We start from the raw sequence: 17,153 nt of genomic DNA on the forward strand, positions 1-17,153 counted from the left end.
AAATATGACAACATGGTCACCTCTTTATATGGCACCTGTGGGCCTTTTCAGCTGTCACTGCAAAGAGTGCAATATCAATTTGAACAGATGACAAAGTGTTGTCATTTTTCATTCTGATATTGTACTGAATGGTTTGGATAGAAGCAGTTAGAAAAGCGGCGTCTTGCCTGGTTTTTGCCTAATCTAAATATGTGCAAACACTTTGCTTAATTTTTAATGTCTATGATTATGCTTATTTTTTCATACTGGCTAGCAAGCATTACCTAACACACACATTACATCTGCAATGTCATATTGTGATGACCCACCACACTGGAATCCCTATTACCTAATTTCACAGCATGTGTCCATGAGAATTTACTATCCAGAAAAAATATGAGTATTTGAGTTCATTTTTAAGGCTTAACTGCCGATTTTAAAGCAATAAAACAAAAACAGATTATCTTTTAAATAACACATTACAATTTCCATTTTATTTTTACTCCTGATGAATCCAGAAACAGGGAACAACAGTCACTGCCTGGGAGTGGTGAAGACTACTGTACTTTTGCTTGCACAGAAAGCTGGAAAGGAATACTTTCAACAGTGGCACAGCACTTTTACATAGAACCATGGCTTTTCACTCATGTGCCTAAAATGCTTTAAAGACAATTCGCCAAGCTTTAACGTTCCAAAGATGAACAAATAAAATACCCAACTGCAAAGAGGAGGGTAAAAGCATAGGCTTGGACTGCTCAAATTTTAGACCAAAACTTCTATTTTGGCTCTTTTCATTGTGGCATTCATGAGCCTAAAAATAACCTCCGTAAATTTTACAAGAACCTATACAAACTTCAATCTTTAAGAAAACAATGAAACAGAAAGCTCCAACATTTGATCTTTTTTTGCCTGTATAATATTGACAGAGATGACCCGTTTTTTTTCCTGAGCAAGACTCACTAGCTATGTCTACATTGCAATCAGCAAGTGGCATTATTCATAAATTTCCAGTATTTCACCTATTGCAGCTGCTTCAGAAAGCCTGCTGAAGCTTTGTGCTGAAGCTACATTTCAGTGAAAGGTGTTTCAAAGCATGTGAAGGTTCACAGCCTTGAGGAGGTTGCTCCAGGTTGACCCCAGACAAAGCCTGGGGCCTCACTGTAGCTACAGCCAGCCCATGGGATCTTCAGAACAGCCTCTGTGCAGCACTGCAGGCGTACCACAAACAGGCTTCCTGGTCCTCGACAGTGAGGTGCAGTTGAGCTCCTCCAGCATTTGTGTATTAAACTGAAGCACATACCAAACCATATAGTTTTGTATTTGTCTTTTTTTTTTTTCCTCAGTTTGTTGCCATTCCACATGAAAATATTTTTATTGCATAAAAAGGATGATCACAATGTTATTTTTTTATGTCATCACAAGGTGCAAGCTGCTTCTGACTTCACAAATGCTCACGAGGATACCTACCTAAAAAACTACTGGGGACTTCAAGCCCCTTTAGGACTCTACATCAAATGTAACCAGACAGATGCACACTTTTTCAACAATAGATGAATCTGTTTCCTCTGGCTGTTAATTTTTGTCTTGACAAATTTTTGGTCTGTCTCCTTTAAGAGTACACAAAACATTCAAGGAGCTTTGTTTTGTTTTCAAAATAGCTGATTTAGATACAATACTTCTTGAGCAATAAGGAAACAAGGTAGGGATTGTCCTGCTGTTTTGTATAAGAAACTGAGATTACAGACAATGAATAGCTGGTTATCACAGTTCAATAAAGCTGCTCAGCAGACATGCGCGCTCACACACAAAATTAATATTGATATGCATCCTGGAGTCTTTGTTACAGGTACTGCCTAACAGAAAAGCCCGCACTTGGTCACTTCTGACAAATGGAGAACTGCTGCCTGAAAAACCTAAGACAGCAAACTCATCGCATTGCACATCTCAAACGTAAGGCAGCATCACACCCACGAACAACCACAATTGCCAATGACACAACTAGTATGTAGTACCCCTGCCCCTGCAATAGCATTTTGTGTGCGGCTAGGGCCAGCAGTGCCACATTTCTGCTTCTGCACCGCATAGCTCCCAGCCCATCCCTTCCAGTAGCTAAAAGGGAAGAACTGAAGAAAGCCTGAGCTCTACCTCCCCCTTCCTCAGCAAGTGCCACTCATCCATCTCCAAAGCAAAGCGTCAAACCAAGTTGCCACTCGGGAGACCTGCTGCTCCAACACGGGGCTGCGCTGCTGTCAGGGGCATGTGACTCACATCCTGTTTATTTGCTGTCCCGTTTGTTAATATAACTGACCTTTAAAGATGGGGTCTGTTTCTCATGCTCAAAACTTGGGAAGGTCAGGAAAATTTGTGCTACAGAATGTGCAACTCACAGATCATTCTGGTGACCACTTCATCTGCTGAGGCCTTTGCCAATTCAAATGGAAATCTAGGTAAGAACTCTGCTGTTAGACACATTTGTTATTTGTTGCAACAGGGTGAAACAATCAAACCAATAAGCAGATGATGAAAGGGTGTGATAAGACCGACCTGAAACATGACTGAGGAAGAAATGTACTAAATTGATTCTAATTCACTGCTTCAGTTATTTCTGTACAAGTCTATGTAGACAATGATCTCATTTTTTTAAACTAATCCAAAAAAGTGTCCGTGAACAGATTTGCTCTGAATTTGAAAAAATAACAGAGTTTAATTCCCAACCTTGCATCTACCCAATAAACCTCTGAAACCTAAAATCACATAGAACATACTCAGAAAATCCAAGCTTAGATCTAAGCAGTTCACATGTAAATAGTCACTAAACTTCCACTAAAACTGAAATCAACTCGTTGCTGTATCTCCTAGAAATCACTTTCACTCCCTCACCCGTATCCCTGCAGTGAGAACACCAGTTCTGATCGCAGCTCGCCATGCACATGAAAAAACAAGGACACAACCCAGCAACATGCTGAACACGCTCATCTTGCAAGCACCCAAGCAGCCAGAGGAATAACCTGGAGGCTGCAGGAGCACCCAAGACGAAGCTAAGAAGCGTGGAATCAGTAATTCAGATGAAGTGACAGCATTAGGCCAGTAAAGACCCCAAGGCACGCTGTGGGCTGCCAGGCTGTGACCAAGCGTGAAGCATTTCCAGTGCAGCCCTGGAATTCTCTTACCCGTCTGCCCCCTTCACCACGCGCCCAAATCGAACATTCCAGCCGACGCTCCATCCCCTTCATCCTTCCCCTCAGACGTTACTGTGGGATGCTCACCTCCCCTGCCCTGGTCGCCCCGACGGCAGCCGGCCGGGCCAACGCGTCAGACCGCCTGGCTCCGCAGCGGGCCATCCCTCCCGCCGGCTCCTCCGCAGGGGCAGCCCCGCGCGGTGCCGGCCGCCCGTGGGGGCCCGGGGAAGCCGCCGGTCTCTTGATTCTCAGAAACACCTCTGCTGCCAAGGCTCACGCCTCCCTGTGACACGCCATTTCAGGCCGCGGGTTTACCACGCTTCTATTTGCAGAAATGAAGGAGGAGTTCCAGTGCACAGCGTCGCTGCCCCGGGAGAGCCGCTGGACCCGCTGCCGGCCGGTCCCGGGCAGGCACCCCGCCGCCGGGCTCCCGCCCGCCCCCCTGAGACACCCCCGCGGCGCTGGGCCGAGGACCCCGCACGCCTCCGCACTTACAGGCCTCGCCGCCGCGCCGCTCCGTGGGGCCGGGCCGGACCGGACCGGGCCGGGCGCCGCCTCCTCCCCCGCCGGCGGGCCAGGGCTGCCGCTTCCGGGTCCGGAGGACGCCGCGGAGCGAGGAGAGCTGGGCCGTGCCGCGACCCGGAAGCACCGCCTTCGGAAGTGACGCGACCGACGGCGCACATGCGCGGGGTGTGTGCACCGCGGCGGCGGCAGCGGCGGCTGGGGGGCGGGGCCTGTTGGTCCCCCGGTCCCGCTTGTGGCAGGGTTTCGCGTCGCGCTGCGTCCGGCGGCGGCACGGAGGGGCCTGGCGCTGGCGGCCGAGCCGCCGTTCCTGCCCGCGGGGAGCGCGGCTGGCCCTGCCAGCGGGGACTCACCGGGCACCGCGTGTCTGCGGTCACGTTAGTGACACGCCTGAATAGAAACGTTGGTAAAACCTCCCGAAAGATCCGAGTTTTTAATGAGGAAAACGGTGTAGTTAGTAGTTTGAGCTGTGCCTCTCATTGCAAATAGAGAAACTGGATGCTTTTCTAGTGGGGATATACCACTCTTATTTCCACATTTGCCTGCTTTTTCTTTGGAACAGTATGGGATTCATATTTATTTTGTGGTTTTAAACCAAACCTTACACATAGCGCTTGGTACACAAGCACAAACAGGGTGAATTTACAGAAAGGTAACTTCAAGAAAGTAATTAACGATACTGGCCGTCCTTACAAGCATGAGAAAAGTCCGAGCGGGTGAGACACTGCTGCCTCCGGCCCAGAGGACGGCGGGTACTGCTCGGAGCGAGCAGGTGGGACCAGCTGCTCTCCACTGTCCATTCACCTCAGACCTTAGCACCATCCAGAACTGGAGATGTTACTGGCTACTTCCAAGGGCTCATTTTCCTTTCAGTGGCTGTTTGTGGCCTATTGGCCATGTACATCAGCCCTTTTCAGACCCACTGATGCTGTCTGCCTCTGCAATCTCCTGTGGACGTAATAAGGCAGTATCTGTTAATTCCTCAGCAATCCGTGACCTCACAGTCTCTAAACAGCGGTGCACATCAACATAAAGCAACCTTAAAAAAGGACAGCACTGGAGGACAGTGGAAAGCATTATACCGAGTGCCACCAAGGGCACCTGAGGGGAGGTAACGTGTTTGATACTTCCAGGAGCAGATAACAGCGGCCAGCATCAGTGGCTGAGCAAAGGCAAGGAGCCGAAACTGCCCTAGGAAACAGCAGATCATGGGCAGTGCAAGGCCACAACCGGGAGGCACAGCAGAGTACAGAGAGCCATTCTCCATCAGTCGTCTCATGCTGGAATTAAACTTGACTCAGCCTGATAAAACAGTGGAAAACCCAGCAGAGCAGCTGTCTGCTGATTTGGTGAGGCGAAGGGGATCACCATGGGGCGAGATGAGCACCACAGCTGGCACGGGAGCAGCATCCCATTTGTTTCAGTGCCAGGTAGCCATTGGAACTGCTCACCTCTTCTGTGAAATTTTGCCCTCAGCGGACAAATGCAAACTGATCTGTGAAATATTCAAAATAACAGTAATAAAAAAGATCTTTGGAGTAGCATTCTTAATAAAGCCGGGTGACACTAGGAACACATTTGCTCAAACCAGAAAATGGTACGTGGTCAAGATAGAAGATAATTAGAATTTGAATGAACATGCTAATTGCTTGGAGGGACAGTAAAGGCATAGTTATGTTAACCAGAAGTAATCTGCAACAGTTAAACATAACCACTGTGAGATATGGTTAAGGGTTCCAAATCAAACAGATGACATCCAAGTTACGGTCCTGAGTGAAGGTATGATGATGGTGATGTCAACCGTGATTGAGAGAAGAGGCAGGCAGAAGCCAAGGAGAAAGATTAAGAGCTCTGTTTTAGCCACACTGCGTCAGAGTTGTCAGCCATACATCCACAAAATGTCAGAGATGAGGATGAGATTTTAGTTTGGACATGACTTCTTTCAACTGAAACTGTCCATCACAGATACAGTACATACAATGAATTAAATATCATTTTAATTGCTACAGTGGCTCCTGATCATTGTGCCACAAGTGGTCTGCCCCTTCCCTGAGAGGTCTCTGTAGCAAGTTTTGTTATAAAAACGTGCTCAAAACGTGAAGAAAATGGATCAGGATTAAAGCGGCTTCCTCCATGCGTTTGCGTGCGGCAGGTGTGCACAGGCGGGGCTTCGGAGGGCCGGCAGTGCCCCGAAGCGAACCCAGGTGAGTCCACACACACAGCGGCCTCCTCCCTCGCGGCTCGGGCCGCCTGTCTCACATGCGAAAGGGCTCCAAAACCGATCTGCCGCCGAGGCGGCACCCGCTGAGGCGCAGCCGGCCGAGCCCGGGCAGCCCCTCCGTCGGCTCCGGCCTGGCGACAGGGCGCGACGGGCTCCGCCGCCCGTGCTCGCAGGCGCGTCCAGGCCCGCCGGCCGCCGGGCTCGCAGGCGCAGGCCGGAGCCCCCGAGGGGGAGGCCGGGGCCCGGCAGCGCGGCGGCGCCGAGGGTAACGGGGCGGCCTCGGCCCGGGGGTCGCCATAGCAACGGGAGGGGCGGGGCCGGAGCGCCGGTCGCCCCGGCCACGTGACTGTTTGAACGGCCCAATCAGAAGTTTCTCAGCCGGGGGGGCGGGGCCTCCGCGGGGGCAGGCGGGCGCGGCACCTCCCCGCGCGGACCGAGTGGCCGGCCCCACCGCCGGCGCCCGCCCCCACGCGTTGCGATTGGCCGCCGCTCCCGCCGCTCCCGGCCCGGGGCCGCCCCCGTGTCCCCCCCCTCCCGGGGGGCGCCACCGCCGCTCGGCCCGGCGGGAGGGCGGCCCCGCGGAGCCCCGGCCCCGTGAGGCGGGCGGGCGGCCCCGGGCGGGGCGGTGGCGGCGGCGGCCCCGCCCGGCGGGGCGGGGCGGGGCGCGCGGCGTCCCGCGGGAGGGGCGGGGCGGGGCGCGGGGCGGGGCACGGCGGGCTCCGCGTCCCTCTCGCGCGCGGCCGCTCTCCTCCTTCACAGGGTGACACGTCTGCGGTGAGTGAGTGGCGTTGGCAGGCTGTCAATCCCTCACCGGAGCGGCCATCAAACAACATAAAACACACACAGGCACCGGGCGGCGGGGCTCATAAATTCCAGCGGGCTGATATTTTTGCACATTGCTTTGCAGAGAGTGTGTAATTAATTTTTTTACAGTTCTTTCCCCGTTATTTCCGCTCTTTTCTTTGCACAAGTTCAAACTTTTGATTGCTGCTGTTTTACCCCCGTTGCACAGACTTGGGATCATTTGTTATTTTTGGGGGGGAGGGCGATTAATTTTTTTTTTTTCCTCTGTGATTGTGTTTTCTTGGCTTTTTTATGTTGCAATTTGGGGGTGGGGGTGTTCGCCTGGTTTGTTGTGGTTTTTGCTGCTTGCCACCCTCCTAACTTCTTAAGGATTTGAAAGCGAGTTTTTTGATTTTCTAATTTTTTTTTTATTTTTTTTTAAATTTTGCCTTTTTACAAAGAAGATTTTTGGTGGACAAGTGGGGAAAGACATAAAAAGCAACAATAAAAATAAAAAAGGAAAAAAAAAAAGCTTTGGAGGAAGATTGTACCAGGAAAAGAAAACTGCAAAGAAACCTTATCAACTCATTTATCCAAGCCACAAATATGATGATGATGAAAGAAGATTGTAACTAAAGAAGAGTGATTTACTGCACTGGGAAGGAGAAGAGAGTGGAATAAACAGCTGAGATCCGGTCAAAACACAAATACTAATTTTTTTTGTTGTTGTTGTTGTTTTGTTTGGCTTTTTTTTTTTCTCTCTCTTTCTTTTTTTTTTTTTTTTTTTTTTTTTTTTTTTTTTTTTGGTGTGTGTGTGCAAGAGCGAAATAAGGAGTCAGGAACTGGGACTGACTCTGGGAGCCGGGGGCTGGTCGGCGCTTTCCCTCGCCCCGAAGCCCGGCGCTCTCCCGCCCCGGCAGCGCGGCCCGGGCCGCGGCAGGAGGGATGGACGATCAGTCCAGGATGCTGCAGACTCTGGCCGGCGTGAACCTGGCCGGGCACTCGGTGCAGGGGGGCATGGCCCTGCCTCCTCCCCACGGACACGAAGGGGCAGACGGCGACGGCAGGAAGCAGGACATCGGCGACATCCTCCATCAGATCATGACCATCACTGACCAAAGCCTGGATGAGGCACAAGCAAAGTTGGTTTCGTCTAATTAAACCTTGTCTTTTTTTTCTTTTTTTCTTTTTTTTTTCTTTTTCTTTTTTTTTGTGTGTGTGTGGTTTTTGTTTCTCTCCTTCCTGCTCCTCTGCAGAGACCCGGAGTCTCACAATTAGAGCAACTTCTTGGTGCCGTAGGAGAAATTGCAAGCAGCCAAGGCAGAGCCAAAGTTGCTATTTAATGATTTTTTTTATATATATATATATAAAAAATAAATATCTAAGTATGCGATGCTTATGCCGTCGCTGCGGTGCGCGGGAGGCTGGGGCCGGTCCCTGCCCGTCCCCGTTGGACCCTGTCCGGCGGCCACCGGCCTCGGGGCCGCGGCTGCTCCGCCGGTCGGTCGGTCCGTCCGACGGCCCCGCGCCCCCTCGCAGCGCAACTTTCCCGTCCCTCGCCCCCTGCCCCCTGCCCCCGCCGGGGCGCGATGAATTACAGACCTGACAAGATAGCGCTTCGGGGGGTGGTGGTGGTGGTGTTAAAAAAAAACAACCAACAACCCAACCAAAAAAAAAACCCCTTCAATCCCCCAACCAACCAAACCCTGGCTGTTTTAAATCACAGTAAATACAAAAACAAAGAATGTTAACAAGTCGGCCCCCCCCGCCCCTCCCGCCACCTCCCTAATAAATCAGTTATAATATCGCAGGACGGATCGTACCGGGGACGAGGGGGGTTTGATTTATACCCCTCGACCGGCAGCATTTGCACGAAGATAATTCGGTATAAAAGTGAGAGGGACGAGGGAGCAGAGACCCGCCAGCCGCGGCGGGGCGAGGGACCCCCGGCCCCGCCGCCCCCCGCCAGCCCCGCGGCCCAGTGCCGGGAGAGCCCGGCCGGTGGCTGCGGGCGCCGGGCCGCGGGGCCGGCGGGCAGGGAAGGCGGGGGGGGGGGGGCCGGCGACACGGGGATCCTTCTCGGGGAAGGCGCCATGTTGCTGAAACGCGGCGTTAACCGCTTGTACTCTGCTCTCTTTCAGGAAACACGCACTGAACTGCCACAGGATGAAACCCGCCTTGTTCAGTGTCCTCTGCGAGATCAAGGAGAAAACAGGTAAGGGCCGCCCGCGCCGCCGCCGCAGCCATCTTGATCCCTCCTTCCTTCCACCCGCCGCTCCGCCGGCGGGGACGGCGCCGGCCCCTCCGCCGCCCCTCAGCCGCCGGAGCGGGCTGGCGGGAGCCGCCGGCTGCGCCGCCCGGCCCGGGCCCGGCCCGCCTCGCCTCGAGTCCTGCCGGCCTGTCCCGGCGGCGGACCGCAGGGGCCGGCTCGCTGTGAAATGGCGCGGGGGAGAGACCCCGCCGCTCCCCTCACAGCCCCGGCGGGGCCCGGCCGCCCCTCAGGACACTTCGCAAAATACTTGTTCGAGCTGTGTTACCTCGCTGCCCCCTCCCCGGGACGCGCGGCGGGGCCGGGAAAGTTCTGCGGGTGCCCGGGGCTGGGGAGGGCAAAGCTGCGCCCCTGTCGGCGCAGGGCCGGGGCTCCGCGGAGACCCTGCGGGGTGCCCGGCCATGGATGCTTTGACCCGGGTCTGCGCCGAGTGCAGCGAAGCTTGAGTTGCTCTTGGTCGTTGATGTTTTAAATGCCAAAAATTTTCATCTCAAAAGTACCGAAAATTTATTTTTTTCTACATTAATGCGAGACTCTGGGTTTTGCTTAGAGGCATTTTAGGGGATTTTTTGCAATTTTTTCACATCACTGAATTTACTGAGCTTTTTTTTTTTTCCTCCCTGAAGAAGAAAATTTGCAAAGTACTCAGATTTGTACTATGGGAATGAGAACATTTATTATGATCCGGATTTTAAAATAAATGCATACATTGGCTGGCTTTTTAGCTATATTTGATACGCAATCATGTCCCCCTTAATTCCACACCAAAAAAATAGAAGACTAGACGAAAGCAACAAACGTGAAATCATTGCAAATCTCAGCTGAGTAGCCTAAAGTGCACAGTTCTCAGTAAATTATGGTGCTTTATGTCCGAGGGTTTCTTTGCTACCGGGGATCCACTTCAGTTTCTGCTGACAGCTAAGCACTAGGGTATTGACTGTGTTGTGAATATTAAGATTGATTCTGCTTTATATTGCATTATTTTACCCAGGATAAGGGGAATGATCCCCTTTCTGCCCTCCCTCCCCGCCTACCTGCGTTTTGCCTCGATCAGCTCGTAACCCCGTTCCGTCCTTCTTTGGCTTGTGTTTGTTTTCTGCCTTTCCCTAAACTTTTTTGCCTGTCCGGCTCCGGAGCCAGCCAAGCAGCCTGCCCTCGATGTTCAGACATTTTGCAGCAGGGATTTCAATTAAGGAGGCAGGCGTAGGTCCTGCGATCGCTTTATTTGCAGAGGGCTTAGCCTGACTGTTTTGAAAGGAAAGTATAGTCAGCCACATGTCAGAGGTGAGCTGCGAAGAAAAACCCGCGTCCTTTCAGCAGTGGGGATTACTGGCAGAGGGTGTTTGGTGAGGCCACCGCCGTCTCGAGGCGAGAGGGAACCTGACAAGAGACTTTGTGGTCTGAAATGTTTCGGGGTGTTTCAGTGATAACTTGTCAGTTGGGATCCTGCCTTTGTGCTGCAAGTAGTGAGGCCAAGTTTGCAAGTTATCTCTTTTGTGAAATCGCTGAGAACCAACAAAGAGTGAAGGCGTCCGGCTGCCCAAAGGCGAGATCCTGCCAGCCCCGGCAGGGCAGCGCAGGGGGACAGGATTAATGCACCGGGTGATTGATGGAGATGAATCCACACCCCCACCAAAAACTGTTCCCGGAGGGGGACCTTCACTCAGGGTCTCCCAGTTGAGACGAATGTAGGCTTTAGTTAGCATGCTGAAGCAAAGGAAACGTGAAAGTAAATTCTAGCCTACTTGCTGTAAGCTGTTTTTGAGGGAAACGGCTCAAACAATTCTGAACTGGAAGGGTGAACGGTCTGAGATGCAGTTAAAGCAGAGGTGTGCCCCCCCTCCCCCTGTTACTCTGCATTGTCCTGTGGTCCGAGTATTTAAATCTTCCTGCTGCTGGGTCATGCGCTGGTATTTAGTTCTTTTTAATCGGAACCAAAGTTTTCCTTGGTGTTTGCAGTGGGAATTGCCGTGATGGCTTTATCGCTACCTTCTTCTGTGAGAAGGATGAGAGGTGAGGAGGGAGGCTCCAGCCTGTATGTACAGTGTAATTGCAGTCATGTCTGTTCTGAAATAAGTAATGCAATATTTAAGTCATTTTTATATTGAATTATAGGGGTATTTCATACATTTTAGTAGTTTTCAGTATAGTCAGCAAGGACTTTGTGAGTCTGGTCGTGAGAGAACACGTAGAGGAATCCTCAGTTTAGGTGGAACAACTCTATCATTTTCCCGCAGGGGTTAATGAATGCATCGCATTTTTAAAAGCCCCTCTCTTATTCTCACTTAGGGTTAGGAGCTGAAGGTTTTGGTTTGTTTGGTTTGGGGTTTTTTGGTTTGGTTGTTTTTTTTTTTTTACCTGTGAGGTATTTACCATGTACAAAGAATATCACTGAGCTTACTGAATTTAGCCTGACATTTCTTTTTCACGTTTTAACATTTTAAGAAGTGCTGCATAATACATGTAAGAGCTTTACAGATATTAATAGATAGGTGCATTCTTAGAGGCAACCACAAGGTAGCATGGTTTTCATAAAGAAACTGCCACTTATTTCTTTAATTAGTTCAGAGAAAAATGATACCCAAAGTTCTGCTGAAGCCCCTCCGGTAAAATACGAAGATAAGCAAGTGAGAGCCTATGGACTCTGATTTGTTGTATTTTACCTGTTCTCTGAGGTGTTGCTTGGAAGTGTTAAAGTTGCATTCTTCATGCGTGCTCACATCTGTTGCATACCTGTGTAACAGTCTTGTCTCCTTAGGCGCCTACCAGTAGGAATCAAAACCTGATTTGCGTCTTTGGTTTTTTTTTTAATAGCTCTTTTTTACTGACTAAAGATCCTTCAGATTTGTAATTTGATTAAGCCACCATTAGGACGTTGCTATACCTGAGGTACTGTTTATTCTCATGGAGATAGAAATGAAAATATATTAATTCTTACAGTCTTAAAATGGTTAGGGAATTGCAATTATTTCCCAATGGAATGATGTATTATTAGGTCCTGGACTGTGTTGATAGATGATTTGGTTTTTTTTGTCTTTAGAAATGATTTGTATAGGTAGGAGCACAGGTTTAAAAATGCCTTGAATGCATGTGAGTATGTGTGTATGTGTATACATTTATTTATTTATTTCTGTAAGTCCAACAAGAAACAATGATAGCTGCCAACCAAAGCCTAATTTACTGTCACCACAAACCCTAAATAGCATTCATTTACTAGTAAAGCCTAATGGCATACATGATGGTTTGCCAGATTTGTGGCCTTTGTGAGGCTTATAAGCAGGACTGACTTGGGAAGATCATAAAACTTAATGAACTTCTCGACTGCAGGAGGTGTCCGCAGGGGAAGAGAAAGGCCTGCTTGGCTGGTTGGGCTGGTTGAACTATTTTTTATGTCTAAAGAGAGAGGAGGAAAATGTTCATTAAAAACGTTCTCCCCTTGTGCAGAATTTTGTTTTAAAGAATGAAGAAAAAAGGAAAAAAAAAAGAAAAAAAAAAAAGATGTGAAAACCAGACAAATAGTGGTGTTAACCACGGGGCTAATTTCTTGCTGTTCCCCATGTAAGGTAAAACCTTTATTTTTATTGCTACAACTGTAAATAGCCATGCGATGCCATTCCAATGATTAAAGGGCTGTATTGTGTCCTTACTTGCTGCAAAGCTCCTTATTGATGAAAATGGCCCAACTCTTTTAGGAACGCCCCTTGTCAATATGCTGCAAAATCTGTAAACCCACTGTTAGGTAACTCCTGTGAGAAGGACTTGCTTTTTGCCTTGTCTGCTAGCAGTATTTGAAAATGTTAACCCCTTTCTTCTCTGTGGTTATTTAAATATCAAATCATAGGACTCTTCCCTGGCATTACACAAATTTCAACTTTTCTGTGTTTGTAAACTACCATTTGGTGTCAACAACTTGGCAGTAATCTATAATGATACGCAATCCTAGCAATCCTGTCTGGTCATTAAAGGATTCAAATGGAACAATGAAATGGCCGGGATAGCATGCAAATATATATATGGTGTCTGTATGTGTGTCTGTATGTTAGCTGTTTTCCAAGTATCAGCTGTGATGTTATTGTTACTCAGTTGAGCTATTTAAAATATTTATGTGCAGTCCTGGTGTTTTTTTCCAGGCTGCTAAATACATATTTTTTTATTTACCCTGACTACATAAGGAAGTGAGCATCGTGTGTTTATGTCCATACATCTTTTCTTCAGTTTAAACTGTTTAGCTTTTGTTTCCTTTCTTATGCTTCAGTATCCAAGATTTTTTACTGAACCACTGGTTATACTGTTGAATGGTATTTCTTTTTTAATTATCAGCAAATGTATTACAAATGATGATGTGCAGTAGAATGTTAGGTCATTTACACTGTCCTTATGGCAGTGACATTGTTTTCTTCATAAACGTCCTGCTAGGAAAAAAATAAATTTAATAAAGTATCTTGATTTTCATTTGGTCATCTGTTTCAAACACATTAATTATTGGAATTTTATTTCTTCGGTGGATTTCTAACAGGGTACTTCTCTGGTTAAGAAAACAGGCGGCTTTGGTGATGATTTTCATTAGAGAAATTCATGATACTTTGTCTTACAGAACATGTAACTACGCCATACCTTTAGACCTTACCATTGTTAGAGCTCCTTGCTATATTTAAATAACAGTCTTCACATTGATTACCAGGATCAGTGTTTCCACATCTTCCCCCCACCCCCCCCACCTCTGTAGAGGATAAATTTGGACCCACTTGTCAATACTAATTTAACTAGGAGCAAGGATTTATTTTATTTTATAGCTATTTTTCATGTCCTCAATTTTATTTTTGAATTTGACACATTTGCTTGCTTATCTGAAAATACCAAATTATATGAGTTACTGTGTGGTGTATTTTAGGATGCTTGTTGTAAGTTAAGGAATTTTTGCATTCAGAGATAAATTATTATTATAGCATATAGTGAATGCAAAAGAGTTTTGTTTTTTTTTTAACAGGATTTAACACATTTATCAAGCTCTATTCGTACAGCTTTCAATGAAAAAGTTGTATGATATGGATATTATGCTGTCTTTTTTCAATTTAAATATTGATTTGTGTGAAACATTAATATAATGATATTTGCAGTCTGCCGTAGACAAATATAAGCAGAATTAGACATACTAAATTGTTACAAATGTAACACAATATTTAAATACATATGAAGGCTATATTAATAATTACATAGTAGAGGATGAGAGAGTCCGGTTTGTATCTCCTCAGTTTTTAGACTGCTTTTCAATTCCTTGCACATCATGCATATGGTGGTTCGATGAATATTTTTATGAATAGCAGGAATGAATACTGAATCTGTGTAGTAGTAAGTCCAAACCAGGGGAGCCCCGAGTGGAGTTTTGCTGTCCTGATATCATTGGTAGAATTAGATGTAGCTGTTTGTATTCCATGAATTGACACCCTGAGAAGAATGCTTTGTTTGTTTTCTCAGCAGTCATGTTTAATGCTATTCGCTTATCAAGGTGATCAGCATGGTTCAGATAACACATGCCTGACACAGCCTGCCTTTTTTCACCATCATGTTGACCTTTTGTCACATTTGCTTTTCTCTGGTAGGCAATTCATGTCTTTAAGTATGAATGGAGTAAATAATTCACATCAATATTTAATATAAATTATTAAAGTTTCTGTCAGCTCTTATAGTTCATGCTTTTATAAAGTTGGAGTAGTTCATCAGCCAAACAGATGAATTGTGCTTCTCAGCTGGACATTAGAGCTCCTCCATAATGCTGTCTTTACAGTGGAAGTAAACAGGGAATTAAATATGAAAGGAAATGAAGCCTGGTACTTGAACGCATATATTTTTCAATAATGCACATTCTTTAGGAAGGCTCGAAGTGCGAGATAAATATCCACTGTAATTTATTTTGCTATTCCCATAGTTTTTTTTTCCTGTTCATGTTGCAAACAGGAATGTAGAAACCCCCACTAACCCTGGCATTTTCTTCTACTCTTTGTTATTAGCCTTCCGTTAGTGCTCCAGCCCCCTTCTTGGGCTTAGGATGGGTGTACTAGTGTTGGGGTTTGTTGGCTGTCCCCCCCGCCACTCCCCCTTAATGTTCTTTTTCTGTTTTTAAAAATTGATGGGGAACACTAAGATGATGAAGTTTCAGGGGGTTTTAGCCTGTTTGTTTGTGAATTACAGTTCATATTTTGTGAAGTGACCTGTGATTGAAAGTAGATTCTGAAAATATTTTTTACCGAAGAAATGGTCTGATGTCTGATGCTTGTAACAGCTATAATGTGTTTATTGCTTCAGAAATTGGATAAAAATAGCACGTTGTGCATAAAAGCATATAGTAAAAATCATTATGCACTTACTTTAATTTTATACCGGTTTAGGTATTTTACTTTAGATTCTTTTGTTAACCATCAGTTCAGTGCATGCTGCACAGTCATATGAACTTGTAACAATATATGAATCACTGAATATCATGCATCCTACAAATCAATCACTTGGAAAGGGGGGTGGTTTTGTGTCATGTGTTTACAGGTCAAAACCTTTTGCTATACTTAAGTCACGCATCAACATTTAAAGCTAATCTCTCATTCCTCATTGTCCATCAGGTGGCTTTTTCATATATTATTTATTTTAAAATTATTTATTGTAAGCGGAAAATGGAATTTAATAATATTATCCTGATAGCGTTTCTTAAAAGAACAATGTTTTTTCAGTATATCTTGTTGTGTATGATGGGGTCAATGAAAGCATCTAGAGTTCTTGAAGTATACAATCTAAATTAAGATTCTAAACAGGCATTACAGATGCTGGTAACTTTGGCAATTATCATTTTGTTTGGTGAACAGTAGTAAAACAGTGTGCGGTAAAAGTGTTTAGAGAGAGAGGATAAATAAATTGAACAGTTTTGCAATGCAAAGTGGTTTGTGGTGTTTTTGAGGATTTCTTGGCTCTTGCTTAACTGCTATTGTGAAGCCTGGAGCAGATTTTCCCATTGCTAATGCCCTAGAAGTATTAATTCACTTTGATATGCTAATTAGAGGGCATTATGCAAGAAATGAGATTAAGTGGCAGCATGAAGCCATTTGCCTGTCAGTAAATTGAGAGCTTTAGCATCAGGAGGAGCTTTGTTTTTTCTGAGTTTCTCTTGGTTTTGCATATAAATAAAATTGATTGAAAGGTCTAGAGAAGCTTCTAGAACATTGGTGGTTCTTTTTCTCCTTCTATGATTATTTAAACTTCATGTTAAAGCCTTTCTCTGAATATTAATTGATCTAATGGGAGATACTGAACATGAAGAATTTCATTGTATTCTCAGTTACTGTATCTTAACAAAAGGAAAGTATTAGAATTCTTTCTGTCATCTGATTTTTGTGGTATTATTTTAGATATATCTTACAGCTTTGTATTATAACCTCTCTGACTGCTAACTGCTGCTGTGCTGAGAACTATACCTGCGTGGAGGCATTTTTGCCAGTCGTGCTGGTTTTGGGATTGGGATAATGAGGGCCCGACCCGCTGAAGTCAAATGGTCGGCTCAGATTCCTGACCGATGGGGCCTTGGACATTTATCACCCCCACTCAGTCACAGCACTTCCTATCATTCCTTATGTAAATCACACGTATATTTTCCTTCATTTAGGAAGGAAGGGGTTGTAATATTGACCATAGATTTTATTCAACTGCCAGAAATTGTGTTAAAGTAACATTAAGGGATTGACTTACAGCCATAAGAGCGAGGAAATTTGGAGTTAATAGTTAAACTCTGCCCTTAACTCAACTCATTGAACCTATTTATTAGAGCAGATATGATACGTAAGATCACTGTGCTGAGACCCCTGCAGTACTAGGACACTCCAGGATGACTCAAAGATGAGAGTTTCTGATCTAGTTCAAATTTTCCTCTGTGTTTTTCTGTGTGGTTTTGTGTGTGTGTGTGGTTTTTATTCAGTCTTGGAGTTGCTTTACTGCAGTTCTGTGGTTAGTTGTCTTTTTATAATACTGTTTAAAAAAATATCAGGGAAGTAATTCTGGAAATTGAACAAAAATTTATCAAAAAATAAAACCAGAACAGAACTGACCCAAGCCTCTCTAGTCCTCTTTGCTTGAATGCCTGTAGAATGTTTGCTGTTCGTGTGCCCATCTCCTCCACAGATCGTTGTCGCAAAGTCAATCAGGGGAGTAGTGCTAGAGTGAC

General features: G+C 46.3%; 2 protein-coding genes across 8 annotated transcripts in view; one reads left to right on the top strand and one right to left on the bottom strand.

Annotated features, from left to right (window-relative positions):
- MAPKAP1 (MAPK associated protein 1) overlaps positions 1–3,802 on the bottom strand; it is a 107,373-nt gene extending 103,571 nt beyond the window's left edge. For 2 of the 3 annotated variants that reach the window (XM_037399341.1, XM_037399340.1), the window contains exon 1: positions 3,654–3,800. The gene's annotated coding sequence lies outside the window, so the exon portion shown is untranslated. Of the gene's footprint in view, positions 1–3,653 lie in introns of all 3 variants that reach the window. The other variant, XM_037399342.1, reaches the window with a different exon arrangement.
- A 2,813-nt stretch (positions 3,803–6,615) lies between these two features.
- The window catches only part of PBX3 (PBX homeobox 3), a 115,708-nt gene continuing 105,170 nt past the window's right edge, over positions 6,616–17,153 (top strand). Inside the window, exons 1-2 of one of the 5 annotated variants that reach the window (XM_037399870.1) lie at positions 6,616–7,826; positions 8,826–8,899. In XM_037399870.1, coding sequence (XP_037255767.1) covers positions 7,630–7,826; positions 8,826–8,899 — 271 coding nt within the window. In that variant the 5' untranslated portion in view covers positions 6,616–7,629. Of the gene's footprint in view, positions 7,827–8,488; positions 8,570–8,825; positions 8,900–17,153 lie in introns of those variants that run through there. The other 4 variants (XM_037399874.1, XM_037399871.1, XM_037399873.1 and 1 more) reach the window with 4 other exon arrangements.

The sequence above is a fragment of the Falco rusticolus genome, chromosome 9, assembly GCF_015220075.1.
Source record: "Falco rusticolus isolate bFalRus1 chromosome 9, bFalRus1.pri, whole genome shotgun sequence".
In the NCBI taxonomy this organism is placed as follows: domain Eukaryota; kingdom Metazoa; phylum Chordata; class Aves; order Falconiformes; family Falconidae; genus Falco; species Falco rusticolus.